This window comes from Amyelois transitella, chromosome 30 (genome assembly GCF_032362555.1).
Source record: "Amyelois transitella isolate CPQ chromosome 30, ilAmyTran1.1, whole genome shotgun sequence".
NCBI classification, from domain to species: domain Eukaryota; kingdom Metazoa; phylum Arthropoda; class Insecta; order Lepidoptera; family Pyralidae; genus Amyelois; species Amyelois transitella.
The window spans coordinates 4,278,284-4,302,022 of NC_083533.1; the positions used below are offsets into that span (position 1 = coordinate 4,278,284).

A 23,739-nucleotide genomic window follows, 5' to 3' on the forward strand; every position below is an offset into this window, starting at 1 on the left:
CTGCAATAGAAAAAAAACTTTAATTCAAGTATATGTCAAAGTCAAATTGTTTTTGTCTTGTCATTTCAGTTACAAATGTCAGTACCTATTTATTTTTAGTTGTGGGTGATAAAATATAAGGCAACAAAAATTATCGAAATATTTGCAAATATGTACACAGAAGTTGATGTTTTCGTTAGTAATTATACTCTCATTGATCCTGAAATATACCAGCTGTGGATAGAAGGATGCTCCTGTTAGTGTTTACATATAATTTTATAGTTATAAGATACTAGTGTTTACATAAAAGTATATAAAGTTCATAGTTAAATAATACTTATTTTTGAAATCTAATAAGACTATTGGACCTACACAAGACGTAGGGAAATTACCAACTACACGGCACCTATTTGAAGTCTTAAAAGGCGACTAAGGAGTAGGCTAAAATAAACTAGAGATTCTTCTCTTAAAGCCATACAGCTGAACGTGGCCTATCAGTCTTTTTGTGATTGCTCTCTCTGTCTACCCCGCAAGGGATATAGACGTGACAATATGTATGTATGCAAGAAAAAAAAAAACATTTTCTAATAACTATTGTTGAATTTCTGCCTTAAATAAATGTCGGTCTATTGTAGCCAGTGAAGCCGTCTCGACATTACACCAGCGTTCCGTGGCGAAGCAGACCGGAGCTACAGTGGAGCTGATAGCCAGCGATGTTTTGGATCACTACAGGTACGTCTACATACATACATACATATAGTCACGTCTATATCCCTTACGAGGTAGACAGAGCCAATAGTCCAGAAAAGACCGAATGGCCACGTTCAGCTGCTCGGCTTAATGATGGAATTGAGATCCAAATAGTGACAGGTTGCTAGCCCATCGCCTAAAAAAAAAGGATTGCAATTTTATAAGCCTATCCCTTAGTCGCCTTTTACGACATCAATGGAAAAAGATATGGTCTTATTCTTTTTTGTTTTGTATTTGTGCCGGGAACCACACGGCACTCAGGTACGTCTATATCTTCTTATTTTCAAAATTGGTATTGTCCTAATGGTTTAGTGACAGCATTGTCTTAATAATTACAGGACCTTCGCGCTGCTGGAGCGACTCCTGACGGTGCCATCAAAGCTGTCCGAGCAGATGATCTTTCAAATTGACGAGGCCACTAAACATATGCTGATTGAGAAGTGAGTGATACCTAATGTCTAATTGTACACCCATTTCCAGGATCCATGGTCAAGGGCTTACTCTGGGCTCCCCTCCAGAGTGGTGAGGATGCAACGGGACTAAAGCCAGGAGGAAGAATACCTAATTTCTAAGTGTGCGGTTACAAATGTAGGAAGTATAGTTATGAAAGTTATTTACTCCTACGGAAGAAAGAAGGAGAAAAGAGGAGAAAATAATCAGTATAAAATGTCTATATTATTCAACGTAATAAAAAATATTTTTTATTGTTACATGTTCTTATGATATATAAGAACATGTAACAATAAAAAATATTTTTTGACATATCTCACTAACAAAACCATGGCAACCATTGCTATGGCGTCTAGCAAGAAGGTTGTCTACACAAATATAAAAAAAAAAGAATAGAATCACTCGATCACTTTTCCATGGAAATCGTAAAAGGCGACTGTGGGAAAGGCTTATTGGATTATTGCTACTTGGGATTATTCATTACTGATAAGCCACATTCAGCTGTTGGCTTGATGATAGAATGGAGATTCAAATAGCGACAGGTTGCTAGCCTATCGCCTAAAAAAAGGATGAGATGGAGTTGCCCTATTCTTTTTTGTATTGGTGCCGGTAACCACACGGCACTTATCCCGTTTGCTGTGCCCGCGACTTTGTCCACGTGCAATAGTTATTATGAGCATTATTGAAGGATGAATAATTTTCCTTTTTCCATTATTTTGTTTTATAATTTTTTTCACATTTACCATTATTTCTTTGCTCCTTATAGTTTGGTGATGTTATACAGCCTAAAGCCCTCCTCGGCAATTGGTCTATATAACGCAAAAAGAATTTTTCAATTCGAACCAGCAGTTCCTGAGATTAGCGCAAACAAACAAACTCTTCAGCTTTATAATATTAGAATGGATTATAATTTAAAAAAAGAAACTGGTCATACTGTACCCAGGCAGACTTGACTTCACAACACAATGTTTCTTTTTTCAGATATTACGAACTAGACGACGCTGTGATAAGGGAACTTTTGGGTAGAAAATTATCTTCTAGGCATAGGAAAGATTTGGATGAAGTGAGTATCTAGTATTTATTTATTGTCACTAAAAACTGCCGTGTGGTTCCCGGCATCAATAAAAAAAAAGAATAGGTCCACTCCTTCTCACGGATGTAGTAAAAGGTGACTAAGGGATAGGATAATTTACTTGGGATTCTTCATTTAGGAGATGGGCTAGCGACCTGTCACTATTTGAATCTCAATTCCATCATAAAGCTATACCTAGGGCTCGACTATCACTATCACTCTTTTCAATAGACGTGTCTATTATAGGTATGTCTCATGTATGTCTGTTTGTTGAATCTCAATTCAATCATTAGGCTTAAAAGCTGAATGTGGCCATTCAGGCTTTTCAAGACTGTTGGCTCTGTCTACCCCGCAAGGGATATAGATGTGTATATATTATGTAAGGTCGATGAGGGCTAAACCGTCATATTTTTTTGCAAGTTCATTTTGACAGACCGTAACTTGTGTTCTTATCTAGATATTTCAGATTTGATTAACGTAATCGATTTAGAATTTTATTGACTATTTGGATTGTTCTATATTAATACTATAAATATGCCTCTTACTTAGTTAAATTACGTTTTAAAAAAATATGTCGATAGACGGTTTTCCCCGCTGACTTGGGGCTAAATCGTCCAGCATCAATTTCTGTCATTTATAAATGGTTATTTTAAAAATAAACCCATGCTTGACAGTCACATGCGAATGCCAAGCGAGTTTCTGCCTTACAGTTCTAGAAATAATAGTTAAATCGACTTTTACAAGCCAAATTATTTTTTTGGGGCTAATCCGTCATATTCCTACCATCAGAAGTAAACAACCTTTTTTAAGATTTTTTATATGAATAATTTCATTGCCATTTTACACAAGGCAATCAAAATAAAACAACTCTTGCAGAAATCAACACTTATATTATCTTTACATATATCTCAAACAATAAATGTTCAAATATTACGTACTTAGTATTCAGTAATCAGTCTTTCAGTTGTAATATTTGGTACGAAAAAAAAAACAGAATTAAATGATATATTTTTTAGTATTCTGCGTCGTTATAATCATATCATGGAAGAAAACGGTTTGATCACTTGATCATTGAACATATGATCAGTTCTTAATGTGACTTACACATTGAAATACAAAACTTTTTATTGCGATTATTCAGGTTTCAAAAAATTTTTTGCTTAAAATAAAGTATGAAACTGTATCAGAAGATGAATCACAGCTGTAAAGTTATTATATTATATATTTTTGCAACTATGATTGAAATTAAAGATAAACAAAACACAAATATAACTCTAAGAAATGTGAAAAAACTTCAGTCTCAAAAACATAGTAAAGTTATTGTATTTAAATTTCAAAAGTAGGACTTGTTCATAAAAATATCTGTAACTTATAAATTGGCCGTGACACTTATATTATGTTTACATATATCTCAAACAGTAAATGTTCAAATATTACGTACTTAGTATTCAGTAATCAGTCTTTCAGTTGTAATATTTGGTACGAAAAAAAAACAGAATTAAAGGATATACTTCTAACTTATATAATATAATCAGTGTAATGTATTTTTATGTACTATACTACTAAAAAGTCTGTCGACAGGTATTTTTAATACCATTAATACCTAAACTCAACAAATTGTAGACTACTTATAAATGATATCCGCAATAAACAGTTCACAGTTTTAAAACAAGTTAACAAATAACAATCAAAAATAAGGTTTTTACTTGAATTAAATGTTGTATAATATGTAACATTTTCGACTTGAAATATGACGTTACTAAAGAAAGTACACTGCGTCATCTAAATTACTTAGGAAGTATTCATTGTTGTTGTCCGCATCTTGAAATAATTCCACTTTTTTTACTATCGACAGAATTGTTACTTCATCACGATCATTTTTTTTAGGAAATTTGAAGAGAAGCTTTGGTTTTTTTACCGTTTTGAAAAACTTAATTGAATAGATTATGTTTGTTTTGTCACAAGCATCTATAGATTCTATTACTCCTACATAATAAATCCATTTCTTCCCATAGTAACGGACTAAAACATAGTCTTTCACTGTATAGTTTCCTGAAGAAATTTCACCCACCTTTACATTCTCATTTTTATCGGTTGGAGGTTCAATAGCATCGTGATCATTGTTAGTGTTTACAGTATGAGTTCTTTCTATTTCAGTATTTTCTTTTTCAGTGTTTTCTTCTTCACTTTTTCTGTTTTCGTTATCTGCCAATGAAAGTCCATCAATATCATTTAGATCATCATCTGATTCGAAATTCAATATATCGGAGTCGCTGTGACAACTCATAATTCCAGATACACTGGTCGTTGAACTGGTAGATTCTGTTTCATAACTCTTTGTAGGTTTATTTCTATAATATAGTTTGCTGTTCTCTTTGCCACTTTTCTTCTTACTATTGTCTTTACCCTTAATCATGAAAGATGCTGCATATTTATTTGTCCTTGTCTTTTTTTTGTGGATGCCTGATGGGCCAGGTTTTGTCGAAGAGTAATCAACTGCTCCAGCTTTTTTAAGCACGATGTTTGATGTAACTATTATTTTACGGGCATCAGGCGTTTGATTTTGTAAACAGGCAGGCAGATTTTGTTTCCCCGAAAATGGTTGCCTTTCAGCACTATTTTTTGATAGTTGAGTTAACAAGCACACATTGTTAGATATATGTTTTTTATTCTTTTCTAATTTAATGTTTTCTTTTATTTGCTTTTCTCTTTTCAATGTTAACACATCATCGTGAGTGATAACCTCTGCACCTGTTGCAACTCTACTTCGCTTTACTTTTGTTGAGGTGTCACTACGCTTAATTTTTTCCAGTAATAACTCTTCAAATGGGATGTTTGGCTTTTTTATCGCAGCTTGTTCCTTGGTATTGGTAGTGCTTATAGAATTACATTCCTGTACAATTTCAAGCCGCCTATTAGGAGTTTGTGTAATGTTTTTGTTCATCAATGTCAATACTATTGATATTAAGTTTTGTGGTTCATATTTTTTTGGTGCTAACGCAGAACTCTGTTCTTGAAATCGGGCCAATTTCATAGGATCTAACTTTGATTTATCAACTGCTGTAGGATTAAAAGGGTATATCCCGGCTTTACGAAAACCATTCATAAGTATTTGTGGCTCTATGCCGGCCCATACTTCTCCAATAATACGTGAAAACTCTTTTTTTGGCAATTGTACGCCTATATTTAATCTCTGCCACTTCACAAGAACTTTATCCCAACGATCTTTGAAGGACTTCATGACTGAAATGTCTAATGGTTGGAGTATATGGCTTGTATGGGGCGGAAGTTTTAAGATGGTAACATTTGCATCCCTTGCCGCTTCAATAATGTTCAAACCAACGTGGGTTGCGTGGCCATCATAAATTAACAATACGGGGCGCTCAACGCCTATACTCGGTAAAAAAGATTTTTTAAAAAAAGCTTCGAAAACGTCACTCTCCATCCATCCATTTTTGGTGGCAGCATAAGTGGTCCTAGGATATGCATTTGGCGAAGTCCATTCGTCCCAGACATATTTGCCTTTAAAGATGATTAAGGGTGGGATTTTGTCCCCTGCAGCGCTAGCTCCTAGTAAAACTGTGGTATTGTCTTTACCTGGTGTAGATATCGTCCTTGTAGCAGCATGACCTTTGACACCAACGATTTTCGATTTAAGGGGATCCTTGGAAAAGTTGGTTTCATCCACATTCCAAATAGCTCCTGGTTTATCTTGTAAACCTAAAGTTTTAATTGTTTTATTTAACAATTCGTAATACTCGCTCAACACGAAAGGATCAGCTGCTACTTTACGCGCGTATTCCACAGGCTGTGGTTTTTTAATTGACAGATTATTTCTTTCTCGAAAACCAGCTATCCAATCCTTTCCTGCAATGAACACAGAAACATAAATTTTTCACATTTGACATTATCATTTATTTAAATTAAATAAATATATAAGACAAAGCTTGTGTCATTATTCGCATACAAAATCCTTACCGATATTATAAATGCGAAAGTATGTTAGTCTATGTTTTTTACTCTTTCACGCAAAACTACAGAAAGGATTTAAATGAAAGTTATGATAATATAGCTTAAACATAAGAGTAACATATTAGCGATGGTATACTACTCAATATATATAATAAGACAGTAAAAATACCGTGTATGTACATTAAATAATTTTCCAAAAAACTGATGAAGGGTGATCAAAGAAGAGTAGCAGAGCAATAAAACAATTTTTGGAATGTTTGTATGTGTGTCTGGTAGGTCATAACTTCGAAACTACTCAACGGACTTAAACGCGGCTTTAACAGGTGAATTTCATATAATTAGGAGTATTGTCAAAACTTTCTTTCGTCGAATTCGGGTAAGGTAAAAATAAGTTATGCTCAATTGAAAATTAATTTCAAGCACCGTTTCAAAACTTTGAAATGGAGTGCGATGCCGTTCACATTAACGTATTTATCTTACCAATGATATAAATGCAAAACTTTGTGAATGGGTTTGTGTATATGTGTGTATACGTCTGTTCCATTGATATAGTATATCACCTCAAAACGGCTGAAGGATCGGGAATAAATTTGGAACAGATTAAATTATGGTCTGGAATAAGACAGGCTTTTTAAAGCGAAACAAATTTCGTGAGAAAAACTAGTATATAATAAAGATAAAACAAATATCTCAAAACAAAATTAAGAATAGTTTACCTGGCTTTCCATTTTTGAAACAAGTTTGTATATTGTTTTTGGTGACATATTCCGCCACCAAATCGGAAATTTCAGCCCTGGTCAGGCCAAAGCCATATTTTTCCATAATATGGAGACAACTTGCTATGTTATTCTCTATGTCCGGTGATAACGTAGGTCTTTTTCCAAGAGTATTAGAGAGCCTTTTTCTGTGGACGTGGTCCATTATTGTGGTCCTTGGAATGTTATAAATTTGAGCAGCTTTGTACCCAGTTAATGAGCCATTTCTAACAGCATGTACTGCTGCTTGTAAGTCTTCTTTCTTGTACGATCCCCTATCTGTTTTTCTTTTATAATTTCGCACCATATTGATCTGTAGAAAAAAACACTTGTTATGAAATAAGAAAAAAAAAGATATGATATCTGTATACATGAATAATACCGTAATACTGAATGTCTTGAAAAAAAATAATAATAGTAGATCAAAAATATTGACGACGTCTGATAAGGGGCAGAATCGCCATATAACGATTTTGCCCCGTTAATTTTGTACGATTTTTCCCACTATCCATTTTTTAGGTTATACATTTTTTCCTTTGAATAACTCAAAAACAAGTGAGTTTTAATTAAAAGCAACAGAGTATAACATAAGTACTTACCTTTAACAATGCGTTTTGACATCACCTAAACTCTTTAATAGTTAAATTCACTATTTAATCTAAATTTTTTCGTTACCATTTCACACTCGTGCATCGAGTTCTAGAAACGACTAAACTTTCAACAAAGATTACTCCAAAAGCGGACGGTATAACGCCATCTGTCGAACACAGTTCGAACAAATAAAACAGTGCTGATTTATTGACCGGGCTAGAATTAGCATAAATATGTTAGTTTGGCCGCGATCTTACTTAGCCGGTATTGACCCGCGGACGGTTTTGGCCGCACTCACCTTAAGTATGTATGTATTTTTATTATTTGTGGCGCAGCGTGTCTGTGATACCGGAGGTTTGGAGTTGTATCCCGGCCAGAAGATGATTTAATATAGTATACGAGTAGTTGAGTTAGTATCTCGTTACACAGGTTTCGAGCTTACTTCGAAGACTAATTCAATGTGTGCAATTTGTCCGGTATATATTTATTTATTTATCTTACTGTCTATCTAATTATCTATCTAACTTACTAACTCTCTATCTATTTATCTATCTGTCTATCTATCTATCTGTTAATCTATTTATCTTATTATCTGTCTGTCTATTTATCTATTTATTATCAGGTGGCCGAGCGTTCTGGAGCTCCGTTGCGATGCTGCCGCAGACAGTTTGACAATGTGAGGCGTGTGTTCAAAACTGTCGAAGAGATGCCGGGGAACGTCGTCGCCAATATACGAAGCACTTTCTTGCTGTCCGAAGCGCTCGCTAAGTGAGTATATAATTACGTCACGTGCGGGGTAGACAGTAGAATAGAATAGATTTATTTTCAGAATTGGATACAAGGTATCACTTATTGACGTCACATAAGAATAGAATAGATTTATATTCAAAATTGGATACAAGGTTTCACTTATTGACGTCACATAAGAATAGAGTAGAATAGATTTATTTTCTAAATTGGATACAAGGTATCACTTATTGACGGCACATAACTTAAATTTAATAATAATTACTGCCGCTTCCGAAGCGCGTGTGTAGAAGAAGAGGCGGAACAAACTACACTGCAGCATATACAATAGTTTTACTTTACGGAAAAATAAAGCATTAATAATATGTCGGCCCGCTGTATATATATATATGTACACGCCTCACGCACACACTCTAACCAATGGTGTGACAGGCGGCCGCCATTACGTCTTCAATTCAAATAGTGACAGGTTGCTAATTAAATCAAATTAAAACTAAAGCTAATTTTTTATCTAGCTCTGCGCCAACGCCGATCTCCTGTTTGGTTTCCTTCCACCCAAAGGTTGACTGGAAGAGATTGCATTAGCGATAAGTCCGCCTTTGTACCATCTCTGTCTGTTTTGTGCTGTTTTGTATGTCTTACTCTTATGGTGCAATAAAGAGTTTTATCTATCCATATATCTATACAGGGTGACATTTAAAACAACTGCATCCTTTAAAACATAGACTATACCCATGCTTCTGAGCCGTTTGAGCTTATTTTTATTTAAAATAAACGTCATCATTTCCACATTTAAAAAACCCTCAAAAACTACGTCACACGCTTTATTGAAGACCAATACTACAAAAAGAAATAAAAAACTAAACATGTAAATAAATGTCTGAAAAATAAATTATTTTTCTAGTATCAAGATCAAGTACAGAGTTGTCGAGATCGCTCAGCTGAAATCAAATCAATTTCTTTTGCTTTTTTTTGTCTAGAAAATACGGCGCCGTTGTTTTCATCGCGTGCATGCGTTTCGAGACGGCAAAGCGTAAGCTTCAATATTTGTCCTTCAACGACTTCTATCATTGCGCTCAGGTGAGTTCACGAAGCAACACACATACATACATATGGTCACGTCTTTAGCCCTTGCGGGGTAGACAGAGCCAACAGTCTTGAAGAGACTGAATGGCCACGTTCAGCTATTTGGCTTTATGATAGAATTGAGATTCAAATAGTGACAGGTTGCTAGCCCATCGCCTAAAAAAGAATCCCTAGTTTGTATGCCTATCCCTTAATCGCCTTTTACGACATCCATGGGAAAGAGATGGAGTGGTCCTATTCTTTTTTGTACTGGTGCCGGGAACCACACGGCATATGTACACATAGAAAAAAAAATCAGCTGTCTGTAAAGTCGGTTCACTGACGACGATAGTTGAACGTGACAACGTCTTAAGAAAATACACATTACAGAAAATCACGCCCCTTTCCCGGAGGGGTAGGCAGAGACTACCTCTTTCCACTTGCCACGATCTCTGCACACTTTCTTCTCTTCATCCACATTCATAATCATCTTCATGCAAGCTCGCTGGTTTCGTTTAAACTTGACCTGACCCTGTCCTTAATTTGATCAAGAATGGTAGTATTTTTCAAAAGAAAATTTTTACTTCCACTCGAGTAGGAGAGAGACGGATGTCGAACGCTGCCGAACGCGAAGGCCGATTGTGCCTCTTTGTCGCTCGTTCCGCGCTCTCGCTTGCACTTCAAGCTTTACATGGAACGCCTCAGAGCGAGGTAACGCCGCATGACGTCATTTGTTATCGTGCGTGCAGCCGGCTCAATCGTATTATAAGACGTTGTCACGTCAAAAAGAAGACGCAATGTGGCTTGTAGCATCGTCATTGTGGCATTGTGTATAGAAAATGAGATAATCTATGACGTACGATGTGCCGTGTGGTTCCCGGCACCAATAAATAAAAGGAATATTACTACTTCGTCTCGTTCTCTTGGATGTAGTAAAAATTTCATGGAATAGACTAAGGGATGGGCTTGTGAACTTGGGATTCCTCTTTAAAGCGATGGGCTAGCAACCTGTCACTATTTTAATCTCAATTAAATCTAATGATAGATCTAATATAATCCACAGAGACTGTCAAACTTATACACACTAACAATTAAGAGAAAACATTTGTATTTTTGTATGTTCGTAACGAAAAAACTTAAAAACTACTGCAAGATTTTGGTGAAATTCGGTCCACAGATAGAATAGACCTTTAGAAATAACATAGATTTTTGAAAATTTTACACGAGTGCGAAGCCGCGAAAAGCAGCTAGTAATAACATACATACATATAATCACGTCTATATCCCTTGCGGGGTAGACAGAGCCAACAGTCTTGAAAAGACTGAATGACCACGTTCAGCTATTTGGCTTAATGATAGAATTGAGATTCAAATAGTGACAGGTTGCTAGCCTATCGCCTAAAAAAAAGAATCCCAAGTAATAACAATAATACATATAGTCACGTCGATATCACGAAATGAGATTCAAATAGTGACAGTTTGCTAGCTAAAATATTAGTATTTATTTCATTACTAGCAGCCACGTGGTTTCCAGCACTTTAGAATAGAACTACTAAACTACAACATATCTTTCCCATGGATGTAGTAAAAGACAACTAAGGAATAAGCTTATAATCTTGGGATTCCTCTCGTAAGCTAGGATAGGTTACCAATCTGTCACTATTTAAATCTCAACTCCATAATGAGGCCATACAGTTGAACGTAGCCATTCAGTCTTCGCTGTCGGCTCTGTCTACCCCGTAAGGGATATAGACGTGACCATATCCCCATCTTCCAACTCAATAATGAGGCCATACAGCTGAACGTGGCCATTCAGTCTTCGAGACTGTCGGCTCTGTCTACCCCGTAAGGGATATAGACGTGACTATATCAACATCTTCCAACTCAATAATGAGGCCATACAGCTGAACGTGGCCATTCAGTATTTGAGACTGTCGGCTCTGTATACCCCGTAAGGGGTATAGACGTGACTATATCCTCATCTTCCAGGCGATAATGGGCAGCTGGACATACAGCTGTACTGGGCCGGAGTACTACGACACTGAGATGGACAGGGAGTTCCTGCTGGAGCTGAGGGAACTGAGAATCTTGCTGGACAAAGAGAAGGAGCATAAACAGTAAGCGTTTGTTTGTTTGTTTACATACCTACATACATATGATCACGTCTATATCCCTAGCGGGTTAGACAGAGCCAACAGTCTTGAAAACACTGATAGGCCACGCTCAGCTGTTTGGCTTTGTGATGGTATTGAGATTCAAATAGTGACATGTTGCTAGCCCATCGCCTAAAAGAGGAATCCCAGGTTTATAAGCCTATCCCATAGTCGCCTTTTACGACATACGTGGGAAAGAGATGGAGTGGTCCTATTCTTTTTTGTAATGGTGCCGGGAACCACACGGCACTGTAATGGCACAAATTTGTTTGTTTGTAATATCTTTATTGCATAGATCTCAATTCTATCATTAAGCCAAACAGCTGAACGTGGCCTATCAGTCTTTTCAAGACTGTTGGCTCTGTCTACCCCGTAAGGGATAAAGACGTGATCATTATGTATGTATGTATGTTATTGCATAGAAATTTTTACACAGTAACAAGAAAATAGTAAGAACATGTAGTTATAAAAGAAACAATACACTTGCAATGGCGGACTTATATATTGCCCACTTTCGGTCACAACAACAAGCGTATTTCATGATGAAAATGCTGCAGTGTAGTTTGTTCCGCCGCTTCTTCTACACATGCGCTTTGGAAGCGGTAGTAGTTATAATTAGATTTAAGTTATGTGACGTCAATAAGTGATGCCTTGTATCCAATTTTGAAAATAAATCTATTCTATTCACAAATAGTATGACGGCCCATTGTATAATACACGTCTCACGCACACATTCACACCAATTGTGTGACAGTCGGCAGCCATTACGTCTCAAAGATGCGTCACAGATTAACTCACGAAATGGTAAGTTTTCTGTTTGCATAACTTTTATAACAAACTACACTGCAGCATTTTAATCGGACGTCAATTTACAAATATAGATCTCTTAAATCTAAATCGTGGACGAATGCACATTGTTGCTTCATTTTGCCGTATTGTAAAACTCCGTCCGCCTTTTTTTCTACGTCTGTGTACGTATATTAGTCTGTAAGTATTATGTATCAACAGGTTTTGATGCGTGTGAATAATAAATAAATTAAGCCATACATGCTCAACCGTGGCTTTCAGTCTTTTCAAGACTCTGTCTAAACCGTATGGGAAAGTGACGTGATTATATGTAAAGTAAAATCTATATATTTTCCATTTGTTAACAGTTTGATATGCATGCGTCTTAAACCCAAACTGTTGGAGAAGTCTTATCAAGAGTTGGAACTAAATTTCAGGTAAGCATACCTTATTTTTATTTTATTTGTTTGAGATATTATTGAACACAAGCTGCGCCTGCAACTTCGTCCGGGTGGAATAGTTATTAGAGCATCATTGAAGCCCTCAAGGATTAATAATTTTCCCCGATTTTTTTTCACATTCTCCATTATTTTTTCGCTCCTAATAGTTGCAGCGTGATGTTATATAGCCTAAAGCCTTCCTCGATAAATGGTCTATTCGACACAAAAAATATAATAATTTTTCAATTCGAACCATTAGTTCCTGAGATTAGCGCGTTCAAACAAACAAACTCTTCAGCTTTATAATATTAGTATAGATTTAAATGTACTTGAAAGACCGTCGCTGGTCGAATCTGTAAGGTACCCGGTCAAGGTTCGAGTCCCACTTCGGCCATTTACCAATGACTGATGATTGATGGCCTCTGGCGCAGCGGTAATACGCTTGTCTGAGACACCGGAGGTCCCGGGTTCGAATCCCGGCCAGGGCTTGATGCGAAACGAACTTTCTCTGATTGATCTGGGTATTGGATGTTTATCTATCTAAGTATTTATTATAAGATATAGTATCGTTGAGTTAGTGTCTCGTAACACAAGTCGCAAACTTACTACGAGGCTAACTCGATATGTGTAATTTGTCCCGTATATATTTATAAAAAAAAAATGACTATTTACGAAGTTATGTACATTAGTTTGATAACTAACTGATGCTTTTACGGTGAGGGAAAACATCGTGAGGGAACCTGCACATTCAGGCGATTTTTTTATATGTTATGTAAATGATGTGTTAAATGTCCCATAATAATGAATATAATTTTTTTTTAATTTAAATTTCTACTATGAAGCGACAACATTATTAATAATTATAATAAATAACTAGTTTTTTTTTGTTAACAGGTTATACACCAGAGCGCTGGTCGGTCTCGCTTGCAACCTACACAGAGGACGCGAATTTAGGTCCTTGTTCATAGATTTACTTGAGAGGTAACGTTTATGTTCACGTCTATATAAATATAAATAAATATATACGGGACAAATTACACACACACTTTGAAACAAATGCCCCAAGACTTAAATTTGCTACACCTTCGCACTTTAACGTCATTTTTAAAAGGACCAAAAATGTCCAGGGGAGGAGACATAAAATACGAGGGACAAAACTAGCGTTATTTTTAAAAATAGAAATTATGTTTATTTTTGAGTTGATTTAAGTATTCAAAACGACTGATTACGCATCTTTTTAAAATAAATAAAGCTCAGAACAGGATATATAAGAACTGTATTAAATTTCAAAAACTCTGTTACAGAATAGTAAAAGGACAGGCCAGGGTAGATACTTTTTTATCGGTTAACATGCAATTATACCCAAACTAAGCCAATTTAGATATTGCAATATTGAGTTAGCCTCGAAGTAAGTTCGAAACTTGTGTTACGAGATACTAACTCAACGATACTATATTTTATAATAAATACTTATATAGATAAACATCCAAGACCCAGGCCAATCAGAAAAAGTTCTTTTCTCATCATGCCCTGACCGGGATTCGAACCCGGGACCTCCGGTGTCGCAGACAAGCGTACACCGCTGAGCCACAGAGGCCGTCAAATATATCCCTTGCGGGGTAGACAGAGCCAACAGTCTTGAAAGGACTGAATGGCCACGTTCAGCTATTTGGCTTAATGATAGAATTGAGATTCAAATAGTGACAGGTTGCTAGCCCATCGCCTATAACAACATTTATACTATATATACTATAATATTATAAAGCTGAAGAGTTTGTTTGTTTGTTTGTTTGAACGCGCTAATCTCAGGAACTACTGGTTTGATTTAAAAAGTTATTTTTGTGTTGAATAGACCATTTATCGAGGAAGGTCTGAGGCTATAAAACATCACGCTGTAACTATTAGGAGCGAAGAAATAATGGAAAATGTGAAAAAAAAAAACGGGGAAAATTATGCATCCTTGAGGGCTTCAATGATGCCCAAAATACTTATTCCACGCGGACGAAGTCGCGGGCACAGCTAGTTTAGAAATACATAGATTGGTTCCATTGTTCATAGACCAACTTGAGGGGTTACATTACAAAATACATGTGTAGATTGGTTCACGGCACAAATAGAAAAGAGAATAGGAGCGCTCCATCTCTTTTCCATGGATGTCGTGTAAGGCGACTAAGGCTATAAAACTCGGGATTCTACTTTTAGGCGATGGGCTAGCAACCTGGCACTATTTGAATCTCAATTCCATCATGAAGCCATACATCTGAACTTTGCATTTCAGTCTTTTCAAGACTATTTGGCTCTGTCTGCCCCGCAAGGGTTAAAGACGTGATTGTATGTATATATGTTTATATCAGAATATTAATTTCAGATGCATTGAACCTCTACGTCTGGGCGGATGGCCAAAAACGGACTTGGCACAGTTTTTATGCGCGTACGAACAGTGCGCGTTGCAAATGGATGTACTGAGGTAAATCTTATATCTATACTAATACTAGCTGTCCCGGCAAACGTTGTTTTGCCATATAAATCACTTTTAAGTAATTTCTAGTTAAAAAAAATGTTAAGTGTGGACAACCCTTAACACTTAGGGGTATGAAAAATAGATGTTAGGCGATTCTCAGACCTACTGAATATGCATGCAAAATTTGGTTAAAATCGGTAAAGCCGTTTCGGAGGAGTACGGAGACAAACATTGTGACACGAGAGTTTTATATATTTGAGAGATTATAAAGCTGAAGAGTTTGTTTGTTTGTTTGAACGCGCTAATCTCAGGAACTACTGGTTCGAATTGAAGAATTTTTTGATTGAAGAAGAATTTTTCAATTCGACTTAGTAGTTCCTGAGATTAGCGGAGTTCAAACAAACAAACAAACTCTTCAGCTTTATGATATTTGTATAGATATATAAAATTCTCGTGTCACAATGTTTGTTCTCGTACTCCTCGGAAACAGCTTGAGCGATTCTCATGAAATTTTGTTAGCATATTGAGTAGGTCTGAGAATCGGCCGACATCTATTTTTCATACCCCTCAGTGATAAGGGTTGTCCATGTCCACCCTTAAATTTTTTTTTAACTAGAAATTACTTTATAATCAATCAAATATTTATATCATTCATATAGCAAAATAACATTTCAAATACATAAATTAAAATCAATAAATAAAAATCAATTATATTAATCACTTAAGGAATAACTTTATTTCAATAACTGAAGAACGAGTGTGGTTTCCGGCACCAATAAAAAAAAGAATAGGACCACTCCATCTCGTTCCCATGGATGTCGTTAAAGGCGACTATGGGATAGCCTTATAAACATGGGATTCTTCTTTTAGGCGATGGGCTAGCAACCTGTCACTATTTGAATCTCAATTCTATCATAAAGCCATATAACTGAGCGAGGCCTATTAGTCTTTTCAAGATTGTTGGCTCTGTCTACCCCGCTAATAATATAGACGTTAACATAAATTTTTGTACTTTGTTTCAGAGAAGCGGATCTTAAAAGTGTATGGGAAAGGTACATGCGTGTGATAGGTCAGTGTTTAATTACAATGTATCATTGCTAAAAGAGGAATACCAAGTACATAAGTCGCCTTTTACGTCATGGTACAAGTGTCAACGAACGTTCATTTCATACCCCGAAAGGACTGAAAGGCCACGTTCAGCTGTATGGCTTAATGATAGAATTGAGATTCAAATAGTGACAGGTTACTAGCCCATCGCCTAAAAGAAGAATCCCAAGTTTATAAGCCCATCCCTTAGTCGCCTTTTATGTATCCATGGGAAAGAGATGTATTGGCCCCTTTTCTTAAGTGCTGGGAACCAAACTTAATAATATATTATTTTTCATTATTTTAACGGTGGGCATTTCGGGAATTTTTTTTATCATAAATAACTAACAATTGTCTATAAGCATTAGTCAATATTTATAGTAATTCTAATTTATATGAGTATTATACTAAGATATAAGATACAATTTAGTGTACCTCTGTAATATATTTTAAATTATAGAAAATAAACAAATTGTTTGTATAAAATAAACGTTGTGACAATGCAGTGTTTTATTTCATTGCCAAATAAATTTTACACAAGTGTAGTTTATATATTAAAAAATATATACATACATTCATACATATGGTCACGTCTATATCCCTTGCGGGGTAGACAGAGCCAACAGTCTTGAAAAGACTGAATGGCCACGTTCAGCTATTGGGCTTAATGATAGAATTGAGATTCAAATAGTGACAGGTTGCTAGCCCATCGCCTAAAAAAGAATCCCAAGTTTATAAGCCTATCCCTTAGTCGCCTTTTACGACATCCATGGGAAAGAGATACTCCATTTCTTTCCTATTCTTTTTTGTATTGGTGAAGGGAACCACACGGCATTGCCGTTTAATTTTAGTTATTACCACTTTGAATAAGTTACAACGCGCAGTCATTTTTGTTTGTATGGCGCCAAAATATTGTTGAGCCAATCTGATTGTGGCATTTCAGCCCGCGTACTGAACAGCCCGCTATTGGCCTACCAGTTTGAACGAGATAGCAGGAGACATTTTGTTTTTGGATTTTAAATTTTAATGTCCTCACAATAAGGTCTTTATTTTATACTAGCTGTACCCGCGACTACATCCGCGTGGAATAGTTATTTTGGGCATCAATGAAACCCTCAAGGATGAATAACTTTCCCCGTTTTTTTTCACATTTTCCATTATTTCTTTGCTCCTTATAGTTGCAGCGTGATGTTATATAGCCTAAAGCCTTCCTGGATAAATGGTCTATTCAACGCCTATTCAATTTTTCAATTCGAACCAGTAGTTCCTGAGATAAGCGCGTTCAAACAAACAAACAAACTCTTCAGCTTTATAATATTAGTATAGATTAGTTTTCATTCGGCTCGATTTGGCAGTAATCGGCCATTCCCCAGACAACTTACAAACGTGATAAGTACCAAGTTTAACTCAATTTAAAGGTTGCAGGCTCCGTAAATAAAAAAAAGAACACAAATTGCTTATGTTTTTATTTAAAACAACTTATTATTTCTATGCTTAAGATTCGATACAAAAAATACCTTAGAATCTTATAATAAACTTACCAATAATTATTCAAGTAGGTACATATTTACAACATTACATTTTTATAACCGGGCATTTTTTTACAATAATTGTAATACTGAAAAACAAATATGTAATATACAAATAATAACAAAACGCAGAAGAAAAGGCGGACGGAGTTTAACTAGCTGACAAAAATGAAGCACCACTAATATCCTACTGTAAATCTGTGTCACCGGAAAATAACCAGAAACGTAAGTACATAAAGTTCATAGCAAATTTATAAACATTCGCAGGATTCTAAACGTGAATAAAAATAAATGTATAAGTCTAGTTTAAAAAAAAAATCGATACGATACGAATTACTTACTCGTACAGAATCCTACGAAAGTTTATAAACTCCCTAGAAAGTTTATAGTCGTAGTAGTAGTCCCATGAATTCCTCAATTTTAGATTAAAAAAAATAATTTATTCATAAGCGAAGGAAATATGCAGAGATCGTGGCAAGTGGAAAGAGGTAGTATCTGCCTACCCCTCCGGGAAAGAGGCGTGATTTTATGTATGTATGTAAATATTGACAAGTACCTATGAAGTATTTTTTATTATTTATTGTAACAAATTGACATAACATTATCATAATTTTATTAAGAATTAATTAATTTGACTTAAGTGTTTTATGTGTAATTTTATAAAAATTAGCATGCTATAATTAATGGCTGACCGGGAGGAAATATATGTTTTTGTTTAACACCTTTTGTAAACCCGAGTCAAAAGCAAATAAATATTAGAATAGAATAGATTTATTTTCAAAATTGGATACAAGGTATCACTTATTGACGTCACATAACTTAAATCTAATTATAACTACTACCGCTTCCAAAGCGCATGTGTAGAAGAAGCGGCGGAACAAATTCTATTCTATTCTATAACCTTGCGGTTCTTGTTATTTGCCGGTGACAAATACAAGTCTCACGCACTCTCTCTCAACAATAGTGTGACAGTCGGCCGCCATTACATCATAGATTATCAAATTCTCTGTCACTCACGCATGCGTACAATGCCGCCATTGCGATGCCTCACTTCTTTTTCAAGCCACACTACATCCTACGCCTTTTTTTCTACGTCTTTGCATATAGTACATAAAAACTGTTGTTTAGGTTAACGAATTTTTATCATCATCGTCGATTTATTATACAAAAATATGATGGTATATGGAATAAAAATATTATTTAAACAGTCTTATTATTTTATCATCAGCCGTAATATAACTAAAGCGTGGAGGAAAATAAATTATAATGCATAATTAAAAAAAAAAAGTTAAGCAGTCTTATTATTAACCAACTTCAAAATGAAAGTTCTGTGACTTAGGAACGTTGACGCCTCTTTCTTACATACATACAGTCTTCATCCCTCGCGGGGTAGACAGTGCCAACAATCTTGAAAATACTGATAGGCCAAGTTCGGTTTGTGGTGAAATGCCCTGTGATCTCATGATGTCCACAAAATGGCGGAAAGGGCGCACCTGAGGGGTTTAAGCTGACACACTAAATGCCAGGAGTTCCACACTCTCTTGCCGTAACAAGCCCATCGACTAACGTAAAAGAAGAATCCCAAGTTTAAAAGACTATCCCCTCATTCGCCTTTTCCGCCATCCATAGGAAAGCATAGGACCGGAGTGGTCATATTTATTAATATATTTTATTTATTTACGGCACCATTACAAAATTTCCACTGTATGGTACTCTTTAAAGCAATTGTGTACGCAAAGAGGCACATGACAGGACTCACAACAATACGAGGTTCTTTGGTCTTTCCTGCCCGCGCGCAGGCACACAAAGCATCGTTTCCATATTTTCCTCTTGTTAGCAGCGGCACTCTCTGTCGTATCAAGTAGAGTCGGCCAATGCGCAGACGCAACGTATCTGCCGGGCGTTTCGTGCGGGGCTCTTATACTTGATGTTGTATACCGACGACTTTGTGGTCGTTTCATAAGGTGAGCCGTTAGGATCGAATCCACTAACTTCAATCGAAACGCCAAGTGATCTTTGTGCGTCTGCGTGGACAGCTGCAGCAGAATGCGGCAGTTGTGAATCGAATAATTTATGAGTAGTTGAAATATCTTCATGTACAATTTCGTACAACACTTCTTCTCTATCAGATAGGAGTCTAGTATTTGGTCCTTCAAGTCTATGCCCTCCATTGATTTATTGTAATCTAAGACCACTTGGGGTTGGAACGGTACTTGTCTTGTAGTGGGTCGAGATATAACCGTCGGTAATCCGCAGGCTGAACCGTGGCAGGTCGACATCATGGTAACACGCTTTTCGTCACGCCACGACAGTACCGTGACATCGCCCGAGTGTCTCGCGATTAACTGTCCCTTCTTGAGCAGAGCCTTCTTTATCAGCACTGGGATTTCTTTACTGTTCTGTCTCAAAGCACCGACGCAATCCGTGCCGTTTTGCTTCAAATATCTGGCCAATGACAGCGAATTGTGCCAACTGTCCATGAATATTCTGTAACCTTTGTTCAGTAATGGACCGATTAGCTTCTTCGCGATGGATGTGCTGTTAGCTTCGCCAGAGTCCGGCTCTGATGCGGGCTGCTTGTCCGAGTCAACGGCAAAAGACCACAAATAACCAGTGGCACTTTCGCAGACCTCGTACGTCTTCATTTCCAACTTGGAGAGTTTGCTCTCGACATGCTGTTTTGTTGTCGACCTCCCCTCGAGAACGATCGAACTTTCATCCAAGCAAATATCTTTGCTTAAAACATAATTTGTTTGGAAACTATAATTCAAATGTGCCATTATCGGTCTCAGTCTGTATAATGGATCTGATGTATCATCAGTAGTAGTGGAAACATTAGGCTTATTCGAAGCCGTTTCGGACTCTATAAAATTCAATGCTCTGCACAACATTTCGTATCTCCTCCGCGTAAAGATACGACTGAAAATTTCCGTCTTCAGAAGGGGGTCGACAGAGAAACAGCTGGTAATAGTCGGCATTCTGACTACCCCCAGCATGATCCAGAAAGCGAAGAGACACATGATTTCGTGATCATTCGTCGGCACCCATTCGGTTTGAAAATTGGCGGACGCAATTGTCGTGGCATGTTTATTTGTCTCATTAACGATGAGACTCAAAATATCATCGTTCCAAAACGTCCGAAACGCTTCGTACGCCGACGCGAACACACTAAGCGGACCAGTACGTTCATACCTAAACTCCTCTTCACGCCCTTGAAACGAATCCATAGGACACCATTCAAAATCAGACAAAACACCGTCTGCTGCATCATTGGCATCAACAAATTCCTCGTCATCACTCTCGCTGGCGCTTTCCCGATAATTTCTATCAGATGCTAGAGTATCGCGCAATCCTAACTTGCGTCTCTTTAAAACGTCCAACGCCAAATTGACCAGTTCGCGTGGAACATCCTTATCGTTCGTCCATATTTCTGTCAGCGGATGTCCAACCTCCCACTGGTTTTTGCGACCCCTATTCCCACGGCCACGAGCATTCGTACCGCGCACACCTCTAACCCTAACACCCCTTCGTCTACCCCTACCCTCACTAACTTTACTCTGACTGCCCGCATTTCTGTCATGCGTTTCGGGAGACACATATAACGCGTGGGCATCAGGTGCTATAAATGTACTATCATCGCCCTCTGAAGCGTCATTTTCGCGATCATCCCGCCCCAACGCGCCATCGGGTGCGCTGTAAGAATTACGTCGTTATTTACTTACTTACTTTCACAAGGTGAGTATTACATACATACATATAGTCACGTCTATATCCCTTGCGGGGTAGACAGAACCAACAGTCTTGAAAATACTGATAGGGCACGTTCAGCTGTTTGGCTTACTGATAGAATTGAGATTCAAATAGTGACAGGTTGCTAGCCCATCGCCTACAAGAAGAATCCCAAGTTTATAAGCCTATCCCTTAGTCGCCTTTCACGACATCCATGGGAAAGACACGGAGTGGTCCTATTCTTTCTTTTATCGGTGCCGTGAACCACACAGCATATTCTTATTCCCAAGAGAATCGGTCAAGCCGTTTCGGAGGACTACGGGAACGAACATTGTGACACGAGAATTTTATATGTATATAATATATAATAGACACTTACGAATCTGAGCTGAAGTTGATTGGTGACCGAGATCTGTCGCGAGATGATGAAGACTGTGCGGTTTGTTTGTCCTGAAATAAACGATATGTATTTAATATAGGAATTAAAATACATACATACATATGGTCACGTCTATATCCCTTGCGGGTTAGACAGAGCCAACAGTCTTAAAAAGACTGAATGGCTACGTTCAGCTATTTGGCTTAATGAAAGAATTTAAATTCAAATAGTGACAGGTTGCTAGCTCATTGCCTTGAAAGAATCCAAGTTTGTAAGCCAATCCCTTAGTCGCCTTTTACGACATCCATGGGAAAGAGATGGAGTGGTCCTATTCTTTTTTGTATTGGTGCCGGGAACCACACGGCACAATTAGGAACGGCATATTGATTAGGAATTAAATATATGTAGATAATAGATACTTATATATACCTGTCACTATTTAAATATAAAATCTATCATTAAGCCAAACAGCTGAACATGGCCTTTCATTATTTTGATGACTGTTGGCTCTGTCTACCCCGCATGGGATATAGATGAGACTATATGTAACATTAAAGATAAACATCCAAGACCCAGGAAAAAATTGAAAAAAGTTCATTTCTCATCATACAAAAGCTTATTAATTATTTACCATAATATGCTGGAATCTCTTGCGATGCTCTGCCTCGTTAGAGACATGTTCCTGCTTTCGTTCGTTTAAATTTTCGCTTTTATACAACAACTCCAGGAAATCACCAGGGCACAGAAAATCCTCATTCTGACACCAAGTTGACATGCTGCAAAATTACATACATACATACATAAAATCAGACCACTTTCACGGAGGGGTAGGCAGAGACTACCTCTTGAAATTAAATTGTCAATTTTAGAATTTTTATTCATTCATATGATTATGTCTATATCCCTTGCGGGGTAGACAGAGCCAGCGGTCTTGAAAGACTGACGTGCCATATTCAGCTTGAGTTGTTGAGTTTTTGCTTATAAACTTAGGATTCTTAAAGGGCTAGCCGGTCACAATTTGAATGTCAATTCTATCATTAAACCAAACAGGTTATTGTTGCTGTTTTAAGACTGCTTGCTTTGTCTACCCTGTTTACATGAATGAATGAGTTTTGAAATAAAAATATATTTTTTTTTATTAACCTTCTGAAATGTTTTTACTGTGTGTCCATTTCTTATTTTTTCCGTGTTTTAATTTAATGGTTTCAGTGACTACCCATGATCCAATATGTGTTGGGTTCCCCTATACTACTGCAGAGGTTAGACGGGAGTCGTTTCATGTAAAAACCTTACGTGTATAAATAAGACTTCACCAATCCAGGATCATTGTCAAAGACATACCATCCCCGAAGGAAGGAGGCAAAATCAAAATATAAAGTTTACAGGCAGAATGCTTGTAGTTAAAATAGTGTTAACACTTACGTCTGATGGTAAAGAAAAAAATCGTAAATACACGATAAATTTGCAAACAAAACAATCGATACTACCTAGAAATGCAAGCAAACAAGCAAAGCACAACCACAGATATAGTATAAAAAGGCTAATAAAATAACAGTATTGACAATGACAGATGACACAATCGACCAAACAATCAAACCTCTTTATGCTGTGTTGCCAACTTATCGCTCTCAGTGCTTTACCTATGTTTTTTTTTACCTTAGACTACAATACAGTCGTTATCCAAGATCTACCGCTTAAGGTAGTCTGTGTGGCAGTCTTATCTTTTCAAGAGCTGAAATTTAAGACGATATGCCCCATAAAGTCGCGGTATTGATCAAAATTGAGCGGGAGATAC

At 36.8% G+C, this 23,739-nt stretch overlaps 3 protein-coding genes across 4 annotated transcripts; 1 reads left to right on the top strand and 2 right to left on the bottom strand.

Annotated features, from left to right (window-relative positions):
- The first annotated feature begins 76 nt into the window (after positions 1-76).
- On the top strand, positions 77-16,793 carry LOC106138910 (acidic fibroblast growth factor intracellular-binding protein). The gene is made up of 11 exons (XM_013340207.2): positions 77-235; positions 615-711; positions 1,068-1,169; positions 2,161-2,242; positions 8,192-8,337; positions 9,297-9,396; positions 11,371-11,498; positions 12,689-12,757; positions 13,655-13,741; positions 15,129-15,227; positions 16,244-16,793. The coding sequence occupies exons 1-11, from the start codon at positions 151-153 to the stop codon at positions 16,320-16,322; spliced, it is 1,074 nt and encodes a 357-aa protein (XP_013195661.1). The 5' UTR covers positions 77-150; the 3' UTR covers positions 16,323-16,793.
- LOC132901734 (uncharacterized) lies at positions 2,676-7,878 on the bottom strand. Of its 2 annotated transcripts, XM_013341688.2 has the most exons (3): positions 7,578-7,878; positions 6,940-7,291; positions 2,676-6,118 (listed from the first exon to the last, which is right to left on the bottom strand). In XM_013341688.2, exons 2-3 carry the CDS (start codon positions 7,283-7,285, stop codon positions 4,011-4,013), a joined length of 2,454 nt encoding a protein of 817 aa, XP_013197142.1. In that variant the 5' UTR covers positions 7,286-7,291; positions 7,578-7,878; the 3' UTR covers positions 2,676-4,010. The 2 variants fall into 2 exon arrangements, with proteins under 2 accessions (XP_013197142.1, XP_013197141.1); XM_013341687.2 differs by having other exon boundaries at positions 6,940-7,878.
- A 952-nt stretch (positions 16,794-17,745) lies between the features above and the next one.
- Positions 17,746-23,485, bottom strand: LOC106138893 (piggyBac transposable element-derived protein 4). The gene is made up of 4 exons (XM_060953001.1): positions 23,367-23,485; positions 22,576-22,720; positions 21,945-22,015; positions 17,746-21,529 (listed from the first exon to the last, which is right to left on the bottom strand). Exons 2-4 carry the CDS (start codon positions 22,717-22,719, stop codon positions 19,525-19,527), a joined length of 2,220 nt encoding a protein of 739 aa, XP_060808984.1. The 5' UTR covers position 22,720; positions 23,367-23,485; the 3' UTR covers positions 17,746-19,524.
- Positions 23,486-23,739: the final 254 nt, after the last annotated feature.